Source organism: Populus trichocarpa, chromosome 19 (genome assembly GCF_000002775.5).
Source record: "Populus trichocarpa isolate Nisqually-1 chromosome 19, P.trichocarpa_v4.1, whole genome shotgun sequence".
NCBI classification, from domain to species: Eukaryota; Viridiplantae; Streptophyta; class Magnoliopsida; order Malpighiales; family Salicaceae; genus Populus; species Populus trichocarpa.
Window position 1 is genome coordinate 2,956,771 of NC_037303.2, and position 15,815 is coordinate 2,972,585.

Consider the following 15,815-nt stretch of genomic DNA (forward strand, 5'->3'; position numbering starts at 1 on the left):
TTAAAAAAAAAAACCTTATTGTAGTCCTACCCTAATTTGGTAATGAAGATCTAATTGTAAGACAGACAACAAAAAAACATTTTATGTTTGGCAATGAGATTTTACAATCAATAGGGAGCTATAGAGGAGATATTACAATATGCTCTGTTGCGAGCTCAGAATCATGCTATAGCCTTGAGCACTACACAAGCGCTCGAAATTAGACATTGTACAAGGGATAACAATGTTTCGCCTTATTGAAACACACAAACCTCCAAACTAGGAAGAAAAAACAAAGGCCAAGGAAAACTTGAACATGAATCATGCGGCAGTAGTACTGGCATACAATGGTGACGGTGCTTGTGTGGCTGTCATGGCAAAAAAAACATACTCAACGGAAGATTTCTTTTTGAGGAAGGAGAGCCAAGTATACTGCGATGAAGGTGGACACAACTTTGATGTTATTAACTACGTTGTGGTGGTGGAGGGTAACGAGGGCTACCATAGGTATGTGGTGGTGGTGGAGGAAGACTAGGATGATGGCCATCATTGACTTTTGGTGGTGCTGGTGTTCGTGGAGGAGGAGGAGGAGATTTTGGAAAATAAGGCTTAATTGTTGGTGGTTTTGGCTTTGGATGAATACTTTGATTGGGTGGTGGTGGTGATGGTGGTGGTGGTGGTGGTAATGGTCGTCGACGTTGTAACGAGACATTAACCATGCAACTGGTTTGTGATACTAACATCCCATGAAAAATGATGAATGCCAACAAGTAGGAATAGATTTCCATTGCTATTGTGGCTGCCTGCCTATGTCGAAACTCAAGATGATAGTGCTTTTTATAGGAAGATGATCAGGCATGCAGTTGTTGTTGGTAATTAATTTGGACAAAGCTCAAGTCAAGTCTACATGTACTCTGAAGCCTCAAGTTCTCACGCGTCAGAACATTCAAAAGTTGAGACTTCGAAGACTTACTATTCCTATCTATTTCGTTGAGATTTTTTTGGCAGAAGAACCTAAAAAGAAAAATCGTTTTTTCCCTTCCAATGAATTCTAATTTCCCTCTTCTTTTTCGTGATAAATGACAAGGTGTAATCATAAGAGCGATGCCGAGTAAATCGATGCAACTAGAGGATGTACGTATATGGGAAATTAATTAGTTTACCACATGGATATTTCAAATAAGGTAATATAATAGATCAGAAATAGTTATTCGGGTAAAAAAATTTTGACAAATAAAAAAAAATGCAGGCGTTGGCAAAGCTTTTTACCCATGAAAACAAATTATAATTATGAATAGAAAATATATTCTATATGTTTAATAAAATAATTTAAAAATTATATGTGTCAAGAAATTATAAAACAAATTTAATGCCAACCAAAATCTGAGCCACTAAATTGAGATTATGATGATGCACATTAAGATACCAATTGCATTGATCATTGATGATTTTAAAGTGCATTTTTGCACTTAGAAAATCTTATATACAATATATGTTTAGTATCCTCACTATAATTTTGTAATTAATATATATAACAAAACCTAGTTGTTTATAATTATTGGAATCCAACTAATGATTAAAGTGGTCGATTGATTTAGATTGATAAAGCTAATTAGTTAACTATTTTCTACAAATTCCTAAGTTTTTATCCCTAATGAACAAGTAGTTGACTGATTTACTTAGCAACACCAAGTGATAAATAAGTTTATGCAAATTCTTAAATTTAACAGTTTTTACCTGGTGAATTCTTGAATCAACTATCTTAGATTATATTAAATTATTTATTAATTTTTTAATGCATGCAAAGTGAAGTATGTGAGTTATTTTAATTGTGCTAAGAAGATAAGATATAAAGATTTAAATAATTCCTAATAATGAACAATTAATTCTAAGTCTTCACGTAACTTTTTTCTTTGACTTTTTTTCATTTTGATTATCGATATATTCTTCAAATAAATATGTTTAAATTTATTTTCAATTAATCATATCATTAGTTTATTTTTATTTAATTGTTATCATTAAAATATATAGAAATATAAATATATGACTCAAAGGTCAACAATCTTTTTTTTTTTTATGATGAAAATTAATATATAAAATTAGATATAAAAATAAGTCTCGCCCTATATTTTGCAATATATTATCTTGAAGACTTTAAACAATTATAATCAATCTATTATTTGTATTTTTTTATTTCAAATTAATTTTTTTATGTTTTCATGTGTTGAAGCTAAAAATAAAAAATATATTATTTTGATATATTTTTAAATAAAAAATATTTTTAAAAATAAGTGTTATTACAATATTAAACGGATTCTAAAAATATTATTGAGTGAACAAATTAATTTCTTGATTTAAATATGATTATGTGGGAATTGTTTGAGTATAGCAATGGCTATTTCTTATATGTTTGGTAACATGGTTCAAGTGTTTTTTAAAAATATTTTTTAATTAAAAATATATTAAAATAATATTTTTTAATATTTTTTATTTTTTATAATAACATATTAAAAAAATAAAAAAACACTCAAAAAAAGAGGCAAAAAAATCATTTTAAAAATCATTTTTTAAAAAAAAAAAAACCTAAGGCATTACCGAAGGAATGATTACAGCAAAACTTGAGGTGACTCGTTAGAGCTAACTTTATATGTTGGAGGAATGTCTCTAACAGGCAATTAAACTTCCTCTTTGATATACGTCCCTTTCTTTCCATTCTGACTCATTTTAATTAGGAGTATTAATTCATTAAAATCTCATCAAACTTCATTGTATTGATTAGAAAAACACAGTAAAATTAAAAATTAGTGGCAAATTACGAAGATAATACATGTTAAAATAAAAGTTAAGAGTCATTGCGACAATTATTCTAGAAAAAAAAATAAAAGAAATAGAAGGAAATATCATCTAACTATATAATCTTGATCAAATAACCTTCCCTAGATGAACCTTCTTTGGTAAACATGAATGATTAAAGAGGGAAAAAGGAGAGAACATAATTTAATTAATTGGCTTCAAGACTACCAGTCTAATTGTAACCTCTGTCTTGGTGGTTGGTAGGTTAAGAGCTTGAATATATCATATACTTACAGATCCTAGGATATGCTGTTTTTGCCTATCTGGATTGATTTCTATATACAGTATTCGGAAATTCTCAGTTGAGTTTTACCCCGTTTACAAAATGATATTTCAACTTCCAATTATATAAAGTGTTACATATGAAATGTAGTTTTTAAAATAATGAGCTGCAACGTAGAAATGGATCAAATTATAGGTTGGTCATGGTAATTTTCTAAAAAAAAAAAAATGCTTGTTATCGTATCATTAAATTAAAAAATAATTTTTAAAAATAATTTTTTTAAATCAAGTAAAATTCATTATTTAAGTCGTGAATTTTGCGAATTAAGCTTGAAAGCCTATGCCAATATCCAATATATAAGTATCTCAATATTTAAAAAAAATATCACCTTTAATTTTTTTTATTTAAATCTAATCATGATTATCTAGACTGCTTTTAAAATCGTCTAATCAATTAGGCATATAAAGTCAACTTCCATATAAATTAATTCTAAATCTAGGTTAGGTATGGAGTCAAATCGAAAAGTTTCAAGTTTAATTTATCAGGTTTTAATAACAATGTAAATAGTTTTTTGTTCTTCAATTTTTTATTGATTTTTATTTTAATTTTATTATTCAATATTTAAATTTAGCTGATTTTGAATTCTTCTCCATAATTTTTTTCTGTTTATGTTTCATAGAATTATTGTAAAAAAATGTCATTAGTTAACACTTGATTTTACAAGAATTTATTTTTGTTGTTGTATAATTAAATAAAAAATATTTTCATAACAAAGAAATATAATGGATGACTACCATTTTCTATGTTTTTGATGAACTCAATTGTATAATTTCTTAGAAAAACATGAAAAATGGTTTCTTTAAAGAAACAAATTAAAGAAATATAATGGATAACTAATTTTATGAGATGCACAGAAAGAAGATACGAAAATGGTAAATGATTTTAGATTTTTATGGCCAAATCCCATAACTTTCGCTCATCACTTTGTAAGAAATATTTACTAAATATTTGGCCACTATTCTATACACAAGAACTACATGGAATAGATTCAGAGTTTATAGTCTAAGATGAAAAATATCATAGAGATAGTTAATACGTAGGAACTATATTCAATAATTTACTGCGTTGAAATGATAATTACAATATAAGGAAAACAAATGTCATTAAAATTTCTTAAATTATGGACATTAAGAAAAAGTTTCATTAAATTAACTAAGAAATATGGCATATAAATGATTTCTATAAGATGCATTAGGGGAAAAGAGAGAAAGGGTGTAAATAATTATTAAAAATAAACAAATGTAAAGCTCCATCACTAGTGTAGCGTCTGCATTATGTAAAATATTTTACATGACAATATTTTTCGGACACCTCGCAAACTAAATTAGCATACAGCCACAAGACATGGCAAAGTGGCCTCCAAACTCAATACTTACAAGCTGCATTGAGGCTCACTTCAATCCCACAATTTGTATAGAACTCTTTCGGAGCAGAATCATGATTGTTTCAGCCCTCTTACAGCTGCTGCAAAAATCTAGAAAGCCAAGGGATCACACTGGTCATGAACCGGCAGTTTGTATAGTAATTTTAGGGATCAACTAAATCACAAAAAATATCAGAATCATGTCATACGGATATGAAATGAGAGATGAGGATGTGCATCCAGTGCCTTATGCTTGTAGCATTAGCTCACAACCAAACATAGGATCTTGGTCAAAATTAATTTGTATTTGGATCAAAGACACCTGAAAATGGAATCCGACTTGAAAATGCCAAGATTTTCCTAGTATATTATATTGCAACAAGAGCACGAGCTATTCTCATACATGGTTAAATCTGGAAACGTGCTTTTCTAAAGGAGCCAAAAACAGAAAAAAACTAAAAACAACAAAAACAAATCACTGGTTATATGTCAAGAAAATACCTTAGCAGAAGCTCCAGGAATCTGTTTCAGATCTTCACGAGTTTGACCGCGGCTACTGCTTTCCTCACACTGAATGGGATTGAGTTGCTCTGTTTTACTTGGAACTGAGGCCTCCTCACCAGAACCTCCAACTGAACAGCTCTCTAGCATTTTATCTTCTTCCAATGATTTGCTGTCTGGTCGACCACTGCTTGTGGAGTTGGAATAGCTATTTGTTGTGGTATTAGATAGAAGGTTTTGATCTTTCTTGTTGAACTGTGTAGCTGCTGCTCGTGCACCAGCAATGGCTGCACTGAGACCTTCAGATTTCTCCACAACAGATGCTTTATTGTCAGAGAATCCCACAGAAATAGAACCTGGTTTCAAGGAAAAGGGATCTTGAGGATTTGGGAGAGGGAATTTTACTGGCATTGGACCTTTAACAGGGACAAGACCTCTAATTGCAGCCTCATGGATCTGTGAGACAGGAATATGTTAATCCCAAGCACATAAAAAGCACAGTTCAAGACATTTAACTTTGATGCACTGCATATACCTTCCTTTCCAAGTTATAAACACCTTGATACCCTCGCATCTCAAAAGGAACTAGTAATTTCTGCATCCGTTGAGGTAAAATGATCAGCAAGCTAAGCACATTTTCAAATAATATATATTCACAGATTGCATACCTGTGGCTGCTCACAAAGCCAGCAAAAATCTGTTTGTCCTTCTAGCCTCACCTGTAGCAACGAAACTCATCTAGATTAGTCACCAGATACACAAAAATATCAGATGACATATGTTAATGGACAGAAGGTAAGAAACAGTTGCCCACCCCTTCAGGTACTGCCTCCCAGCTTGCTAGCTCTTCACATTTCACACAGCCAACCACTTCAACACACCCTGTATAATATATAAAGATATCGTATTTTGTATTCACGAGACAAAACAGGAAGCAGTGTTCTAACAATGCTCACTGGTTTTCACAACGCATAATCTAAAACTACAGAAAATAAGTTTAGGCTTCCTACTTCAGCTCAGGATAAACATCACCGTCATGTTTGTTTGTGGAGAATTTTACAGCTTTGGGAAAAACAATTCTACAGAGCACTGGAAAACAGCTAAAAGTTGTTTTCCAAATTCTCCACTATAGAAAACTAGGGCACTGCTTGTTCCCCTCTCATTCTATCTTTTTGTCATTCATTACTTTCAGGATAACCCAAATGAAGCCCTTATCTTCTATTTTAGAAAAATATTAGCTACCCTATGTGCAGGAGGTTGCTATTGTTGATCATTCACAAGAAGTCGAGGAGCATTTCCAATAGTTAAGGGCAGGCGCATAAGAGGTCATGCACAAACATTCATATTAAACCCAGATCATGTTCTACTCTGGCCTGCCCATCCAGCAATTAAGTGGAAATTTAATTTGGTTGGATGCATTGTCAACACCCAAGGCTAGCCAGCATCTTTAGCCATGTGTGAGAACACCCATGCTAGAAACCAATAACCATGTTTGTGAAATGGTCACACAGATTCCTCACTCCATTCATGAGATGGGATTTATGCCTACAGCATGATCTTAAGCCACAGTTGACTTACTGCTTCCTTTCATGGTAAAAAAAAATATAGAGAGAGAGAATCCACAATTCTGAAAACAAAAAACGACACAAAGTGGTACCAGCAAATCCAAAACAAATCATTTCATGAATCTACAGAATTCGTTGAGAGGAAAAGAAAGTGTTGAATTTGTTGTTAAGACTTGAGAAAAACATAGAAACGCATGATATCAAAAGTACTCAAGCAGATACCTAAGAGTCTTGAAACAGGATAATGTTCTGGAAACTTTAAGTCAGTAATGCCATTCACTGCATAAATTTCTCTATAGAAGTCTTCCATCGTTTTGATTGTATCTTCCTCCGGAACTTTACTTGCGGCATGAATCCAAAGGCGGCCTTCAAAATACAAGATTCTTTACACTTAATAACAACTTCAACAAGATGGGAAAAAAAGAGTGATGCTGAATCTATTATTTCATATTTATGAAATAAATGGAGTGTCCCCTGGACTTCCCACCAGAACATGCGTCGTATAATTGTGGTCAATGGGTTCCATAGTTAAGCCCCAAGACCTTTCCTGGCTGTCAACTTTAAATTTGTTTATGCTTGTATTGATATAGACTTGAATTCCAAGAAATCATTCCTTCACAACAATGGTTAAATGATCATATCTTAATATCATAGAACCAGATTATCAAGTGGTGCATTGATTGTCCTATAAACAGTACCAACTAATTCATTTCCATGACAAAATAAAAATCCTAAAGGAAAAGTTGAAGTATGCCTTAACAGAACACCTGGTGAGGAGAATTTTCATTGAAGGTAGCTACAGCAATGAGAAGGCATCTTGTCATAGGAGATTGATTTCACTTCTCTTATCCATGACTCTTCCATAGCCCACAAAGAAAAACTTAACCAAACTTCTGAGTTATCTAATAAGACAAACACATGTGTAGGTTATGTTATTAAAGCAAACATAACATTTTTCTCAACGATGCTTCAAAACATTTAACTCATGTTAAGAAACATAACCTAATATTTCATTTCATGATAAACTAGGATAAACTTTTCTTGTGTTGTCTTTGTTTCGGCGTACTTGTACATCTTGGAGTTTCCTCTTTTGAAAGATGAAACATGATATAAGGAGATACTCCTTTTCTTTTCTTTTTCTAAATTGAGCAAACTTCCTAAGATTAAACCAAAGAGGTAACCAACATCCAACACCATGGAGGCATTCAATTTCCCTTAACCTTTCTTTTCCACTTTGCCATTTGAATTGAAATTCAACCATTCAAGTATCCAATTTAGCAAACAAGACAAAACCACAGCCTAAATAAAAACAAAACAGTGGTTTCAAACTTCTGTTATCTCATCAATACTTAGTATCATTCAAACCCTTAAAAATCAAAAGAGCAAAAAAAGTTTCAGCTAATTAAGCACAGCCTTCTGATAAACAAAAAAAAAATCATTCCTTTCTTCTTCCCTGCTTTTCTCATCAACCAAACAACACCAAACTCCAAAGAAACAAGCTCTTAATATTTACAAGGCACAAAACTTGAACATGGTACCAATATCTAAACTACAAAAGCTCATAAATTTCCTATCATTACCTACACTACCAATAAAAAAACTAAAAGGGTTTTCATGATTTGCACCAAATATACATTCTATGACTCTAAATTTTCTTCTTTTTGTTACCTCTAATAGGAGTAGTCCATGACCTGCCTTCAATACGTTTGATGCCGTATACCAACAATGAAGCCCATGGTTGATGCATGGTCAAACACGGGTTCGTGTAGTTCCCATACCCCCTTCCACCTCCTCCTCCTCCTCCTCCTGCACCACCACCTCTTCGCATATCTAATGAGCACTTTTCACTAATTGAGTTCGCTTTGGTTTTTCTCTCTTGGTTTTTTTTTTTTTGCCTGGAAAGAAGAGGAATCTGAAAAATTAAATTGCAGGTCCTTTTTTTCACTAAACAAAAAGTGTAGGTGTACTAGACTTTTTATCACGTGACATTGACACGTGCAAGTTCTTTATTTTTATTCCTTTTAAAGTAGAAATTAGAAAAGGTTTAACAATTGGATTTGTTTTTTAATTAAAAAAAATATTTTTAAAAAAATTTAAAATTACAATTTTTTTATGAATTTAAATTATTTTAATATATTAAAATCAAAAATAAATTTTAAAAAATAAATAAAAATATTATTTTAATATATCTTTAAATAAAATATATTTTAAAAAATAATCACTATTATAATTTCACACTCTACCACTATCGTTGTAATATGTTTTCAAGACAATTTATATTGTATTTTTAATAATTATTTTATTTGATAATTTATTAAATAATAAATAATAATTCGGACATTTATATAAATATTTGAAACATAATAAATAAAATATAAACATTTAAATTTCAATAATGAATAAGAATATAAATATAAAAAACCTACCCCCAAGTAATCATTATCATTCATGTGACTGCAGTCTTCCCTAAGGCCAGCAGTCTTCCCCTTCTAGTCGATAGCTCTATGACAGGCTTCCTTGTTTCTGGGGCTCTGCTCACTTGTCTACGAGAACAAAATGCATTAAGATTTGTTTATAATTTCCATGGGGTTCACCCTGTGAAAGTGAGGACTTTCTCCAAACAATGATCTCACTCCAATCCTCTCCTCTTTTGTCAACAAAATATCAGTCTAGTGTTGGAGGTGCTACCTCTTCAAAATTGAGCAAATCCCATAGTCTGAGCTTATGAATATGGATGCCAAACCGCTGCGAAAGGAGCATCCATGGTTGTGTCCATGCCAGTGATCACAATGAATGAATCACTAGGAGAAACATGGATAGGATCAGCAGAAGTGGTTCACGCCTATACCTCCATGCCAACGAGCCAGCGACACGATCGGTTCTCTCTGGATCCATATTGTCACTAGAATTAATGAGCTTCCAGTTCCTCCTAAGTGGTCTCCTCTTCTAAATCACTGGCTTCTATTACTCCCCTTGCTCTCCTCCTAGTACCCTTTCCCGCTGCAAAAAAATACAAGACCAAATTTGAGAAGGATTAAAAAGCCAGACACAACGCTGCATTGGATCTTGACTAGCTAGCCAAAAGCATCATGTCTGCTATCCATCCTGACTAGTACGGAGTTGATCACAAGATGTTCTTTCAGAATTGGTTAAAATGGGCAGAGTGTTAGAGTTCGTTGCGGGTGCTCTCTCTAGGTAGAACAGCACCCTTGCTTCTCATAGTCTCCTATAATAATACAGTGTCTCCTGTTTACCTCACCACTATCCATTTGACTCTCCACCCAGGTACAGATTCTAACCTCCATTGATAGAATGTATTTACTATGAGGGCAGCGACGAAATGTAAAGAGCTAGGTAGTATCGCTGCATGCTGCCATCTATACATCTCCTGATCAACTCGTAGCAAGTTTTAAAAATGGACACCGAGAGAATTATATGTTCGTAAAAGGTAAGAAATCTCTTAAAAGCTGCAAGTATCACCCAACCATTAGGGTGAAGTTGGCTACAACATATTCCATAGCTCGTGAATATGTTTTTTTTTTTGTGAAACCAGTCTAAGAGAGATTGTAGCCACACCTAAAAATAGAAAATGACATATTTATCTCGGATTACCTACAGTCCTACATCTCCTACCCTCGATAATCTGGCTAATTCTTTATTCAGGAGGGGGAACTCTATATATCTTCATATGGAGTTGAGGATGATGATGGCATTACGGATACATGGTTATTGCTATGAGAGTTAATGCATGTTACCATTTAGATGCCTTTCAAAAAATTCAGCTACGGATAATAACCATGGTGATATATATATATATTAGAACACAAAGAATTAAGTATCGTTGAACACTCTCCCGGAGGAATAAATGGTAAGATATGTATAAAGCTACGGATATAAATAGCAATGTTTAAGCTAATAAAATTATGAAAATATGATAAGAGTTGTTTTTAAAATATTTTTTATTTTAAAATATATTAAAATAATATTTTTTATTTTTAAAAATTATTTTTAATATTATTATATCAAAATAATCTGAAAGAATAAAAAATATATTAATTTAAAGTAAAATAATAAAAAATTAAATTTTTAAAAAAATATTTTCTGATCACAGTGCCGCATAAGCAATCATGAGATTTTGGTGCAAATGTTCTTATACTTGAATGAAAAAAGTTTACAGTGCATTGCCAGCCCGCTCTATCCTCAGCCTAGGCGAGCTGGGCATGTGCTCACCTGGGTTGCTAGGTGTGTGCTCTCCCTAGGCGCACCCGCAGGGCAAGTTAGGCGCCAGCTCGCCCTAGGCTAGGCCCAAACGAGCATCCAGGTATGGGCTAAACCTTTGTTTTTCTATCTTTTTTTTCTTTTTTTTTTACACGTAACCCTGTAGTTTTTACTCATAAATACCCACAGGAAAATATTATCAAAATAATGTGATGATTTTTATCTAAGAAACAACCGTATTAAATTTATTTAAAATAATTGAAATCGATTCAAACTAACAGGATTTTATTCAATTATTTTAGAATAAAAATCAAAATTCAACCAACTGGTTTTGATTCGGTTTGGTTTTGGTTTGGTTATTTTATATTAAAAATCAAAAATTATATTATTTGCTGGGGTTTTTTTGTAATTTCTAATGGATTTAATTTTGGTTTGACTCAATTTTTTCAGTTTAACTCGGTTTTTTATTAATATTGTTCGGTTTAGTTTTTTAATTTCAAATTTATAAAACAGAACCAAACCGATTAGTCTTTTAAAATATTTTAATCATTGTTTTTTTACAATTTAGTTTTTTAATTATTTTTTTTTTTTCAATTCAATCAATTTTTCAGTGTTTTTTTCTATCCCCTCTATCAAACCAACACTTTGATTGGAGACAACAACACGGAGACCTTTTCCACGACCAATGAACTTCACTCTCTTATTTCATAAGGTAAGAATCTAGCCAGTGTAGGGTAGCCACTAGCCACCCTTGCAAGGCGAGCTACAAGTAGCGTTGCCACCCCTACGCATGTTGTTTTCCTTGGAAGAAAAGGTAAGCCATGAAACACGTTTTTACAAGACTTTGAACAGGAGAGGACATTCATCTCTCCACTGCATGCAACAAAACATATCTTCCATTTTCTTTAACCTTTTACTTGCTCATCGCTACAATAATCTATCCGCTGTGAAAAAGCCTGGAGATTTATTGAAGTTTTTTTTCTGATTTTATCAGTGCCTGATATTTGCCAAAATTAGAGAACTTACATTAAGAGTCTGTCTTTTTCTCCCATGGAATTAGTTGGAGTTTGCCTATTAGCAATAATATATTAAAGTCCTTAAGGGCATAGCACGATGACAAAAGATTTGAGATCTGTACAGCAGGTCTTGAGTTCAAGTCAGGACGTATATTTTTTGTAAGAGTTTGGGATAGTCAGGGTTTTATTCGTTCACTTAAACCTACAAAGTATATTTTACAGGAAATGGGGTTTTCTTGAATAATATATATATATATATATATATATATATATATATATATATATATATATATATATATATATATATTAAAGTAGTTAAAAGAATAATGTCATGATTGTTGTGTTTGAATTTAGGTTTAAGTAGCTAAATTATTGAGGTAAAATTACGTTTTCATATGAGGTGTATATGATAATGCGACGTGACGCGGGATGTTTTTTAATTGAGAATATATTAAAAAAAATATTTTATAGATTTTTTTATTTTTTATATTAAAATATTAAAATAATTAAAAAATACTTTAAAAAATATCAATTTAATACCTTTTAAATAAAAAATAATTTAGAAAACAAACACTGACACATCAAGACAAAAGAAAATACGTCAGATTATAAAATTTTGCTTTCAAATTGGACATGGGTGATCACGATTGCACTTGCAAGAAATATTTTAATTTGACTTGGAAAATCTGATTTTATTATTTGTTTTCAAGATCAATTTGGTTTCGTTAGGCAACAAAGATGATGGGATCACGTGATAAAGATCTGTGCAAATCCTTTTAATCCTTCTTTTTTAAAGTATAATTGGTGCTAAGTCACCATTCAATTTTACTTTCATTCAAAACACCTAATTAATAACATCTAGTGGTGGACTCAGTCAATAATGTCTTTTCTCCCTTTTAAAATAAATTCAATTCTAACTTTTTTTAGTATTAAAATGAAAAAAAAGGGACACGTGGAGCAATACGTATATAAAAAAATGGACACGAGTGATAAAAAGCTTCGACCTGGGCACTGAGAGTTCCCAACTATCTATGGATGAATAAAGTTAAGTGGAATTGTGAATATGAATAATAATTTAACTTGAATATGATGAATATTGATTTGGATGAGTGAGTTTTTTTAATTATTTATTTTATTTAATAGATAATGATGAACATTGTTAAATTTGATTTTTGAAATCCAATTTAAACACAGCTCTATATATATAAATACACACGCGCATATATATATATATTGCTCCTTGTATCTAAATTTTTTAGTCAGTCTCAAAGATTTTAAAGTTTTTATTTGGATCCAATGATTCATTTTGTTCATTTTTCTATTCCTGAGTTTAAGAAATAAGACAGAAATTCATTAAAAAACAATGAAGTTACAGGTTGGCCACATTTAGACCACTACAAAAAATAATATTTGTGTTAATGAGTTTATTTTTTTAAAGGAGTTCAATGAAGATGGCTTTTCTCTCTAAACATAGCAGAAAAGGTAGATCGAGATTCATTTGGTTTATTTTGATTCAGTTGATTTTTATTTCTAGAATGATTTTGAAATGATTTCAAGGTTTTATGTGATTTTTCAATATTTATTTGGTGTTTTGGAGGTGTTCTCAAATAAAAAATAGCTAAAATTAAGGTTTTTTTTATCTAAAAACATGGATTATATTTTTTCAGTCACCTCAAAAACTAGGCGCTAATAGGTCACCTATAGTAGAAGGCGATTTGTTTCCCGCCTTTAAAAATAATACCATAGTAAATAACGCATCATCCACTTCTAATAAAAAAAACAAATAATGGAGCCTTGGTTTTTTATTATGGCCAAATGCATCTAGCTTCTTTTATTTTTATTCTTTTCATTAATTGTATTAATTTAAATATTAATCTTTTTACTCTCTTTTTTAGTTGCATGATACTTCAAAAAAATTAGTTTGGTTTGTAATAATTTTTTTTATTTTATAATTTATATGAATTAACTGTGTTTGTATGAAGTTTATATATAAACAAAAATCATTTGTTATTAGCGAAAACATTAAACAACTAAGATAAAACGAATAAAAAGATTTAAAATAAAATAGTCAACCAATGTTAAAAATTTATATACGCATTTATTTTTTATTTTTACTATAAAAATTAGATTTTTACTTTAATATTTACTTAGTATCAACAATTTTTTTTATCAATTCATTTACTTCTTAGTTTATTTTATAATTAAGGTATAAACAATATCTCTTGATCATTTCTTAATTAAAAGAAAAATTATACATGAAAATATATCAATAACGTTATAAATTAACTTAAAATTTTATCCACAACACAAACAACATATTAGTGTTTCAAGATTAATTCATTATATTTTAAAAGGCATCCACATCAATAATTAACATGTTATTTTATTATATCCAGAATTAACCTAAGTATATGCTCAAAACATTGCAGACAACTACCTCAGATTGAAAGCATCCCGCACAGAGGTACCAAAGCAACAGGTTACAGACCAATCATTTTCTAAGATTTAGTCAGAGCTAAGACTGGAAAGTCTAGAACAGACATTTGCTTTGTTCATGTGCATGGATTTCTGTTACTAAAACTTGGAGTGCTGTGTGCCACGAGCTTTATGGGCCCCATCAATAACTCCAAATGGCCCCGGTTGCCCCACCACTCCTCGTCGTTTCTTCTACTCTAGCCGCCTCAAAGCATTCACGTTCTTTTTTACTGAAATAATATTTTTTTATTTTAAAAAAATTATTTTTAAAATCAATATATTAAAATAATTTTAAAAAATAAAAAAATTAATTCTAAACAAAAACATTTTATTTTTAAAAAAACACGGTTTTAACCATAGTTTTTAGATTCGGCCCGGTCTAAGGCCCGGGTTCCAGGTTTTGACCGGATCGCTTGGATCGCCCGGGTTAATTTTTTTTTTAAAATCAAAATAACATCGTTTTAGTAAAAAAAAAAAAACAAAAATCAATGAATTGCAACTGAGTTTTTGACCGGGTCAACCGGGTTGTTGGGTTAACCCACCGGGCCAGCCAGGTCATACCAAGTTTTTCCTTCCCCTGGTTTTTCTTCAACCCGGCCCGGTTCTAGCCCCGGGTCCCGGGTCAACCCGTCGGGCCGGATTTCAAAACTATGGTTTTAACCACACTATCTTAATTAAAATATCTAAAAAAACCATTTTAGTTAATTAGCTTAAAAATATATTATTACATTCTTTTTTTTTTTAGAATGAAGACTTATGGATATTTTATTATTATTTTTTAAATTCAAGCTATTAAAACATTCATAATTACTCAACAAAATTATAGAATTACACCTGTTTGTTTATGTGTTTTAAAAACGTTTTTGAAAAAATTTAAATTTTTATTTTATTTTTTTATTAACTTCAAATTAATATTTTTAGTGTTTTTAAATCATTTTGATGTGCTGATGTTAAAAATAATTTTAAAAAAATAAAAAAACATTATTGGCATACATTTTGACACGAAAAGTTATTTGAAAAGCAACCGCAACCACACTGCCAAACAAAAAACTACAACTTTAAAAATTATTGTTGCGATTTTATTCATATTTTCCAAGAAACTGATTACATCAAATATCCTTACAAAGCATGTTTAGAATGATCATCATTTAAATAATAAAATAAATTCTCATTCCTTAAAACTCTTTGTCAACATTAATCCATAGAACACGCATTAATATTTATTCATCTACAGTTACAAAAAACACTAATGACAATGAGAAGGTCACGACATCCACCATTGTTGCCATCAAAATCATCTTTACATCTCCACTAGCACCCACCAAGACATTTTCTCCAAAAGTACATATAAACAAGTAAAAATAATATCACAAGATAACATCTCAATCTACCTAAAAGCTATATTTTCTCTTTATTTATTTATTTCCAGCAAAAACAACAAGTGCATTTGTGCAAATCAAGAGGGGCGTGCACATTTTATTAATATAATAACTTTTTGGAAACTGATTAGCTAAAGAGAAAAGAAATTCCTCCAGCTATATGATGTTGGTGCTGCAGTCACT

The 15,815-nt window shown here is 31.0% G+C and overlaps 1 protein-coding gene across 1 annotated transcript; it reads right to left on the reverse strand.

Moving 5' to 3' along the window:
- Positions 1–4,306: 4,306 nt before the first annotated feature.
- On the reverse strand, positions 4,307–8,442 carry LOC7465939 (uncharacterized). Its single transcript, XM_024590986.2, has 7 exons — positions 8,213–8,442; positions 6,767–6,910; positions 5,794–5,861; positions 5,648–5,698; positions 5,515–5,574; positions 4,980–5,435; positions 4,307–4,589 (listed from the first exon to the last, which is right to left on the reverse strand). Exons 1-7 carry the CDS (start codon positions 8,370–8,372, stop codon positions 4,551–4,553), a joined length of 978 nt encoding a protein of 325 aa, XP_024446754.1. The 5' UTR covers positions 8,373–8,442; the 3' UTR covers positions 4,307–4,550.
- Between the last annotated feature and the right edge of the window lie 7,373 nt (positions 8,443–15,815).

Coding starts and splice junctions, on each gene's coding strand:
- LOC7465939 (XM_024590986.2), bottom strand. CDS start 8,372: ATGCGAAGAGGTGGTGGTGCAGGAGGAGGAGGAGGAGGAGGTGGAAGG. Junction 5,862..6,766: donor TCCTGTTTCAAGACTCTTAG/GTATCTGCTTGA, acceptor TATATTATACAG/GGTGTGTTGAAGTGGTTGGC. Junction 5,575..5,647: donor GGCTTTGTGAGCAGCCACAG/GTATGCAATCTG, acceptor CAACGGATGCAG/AAATTACTAGTTCCTTTTGA.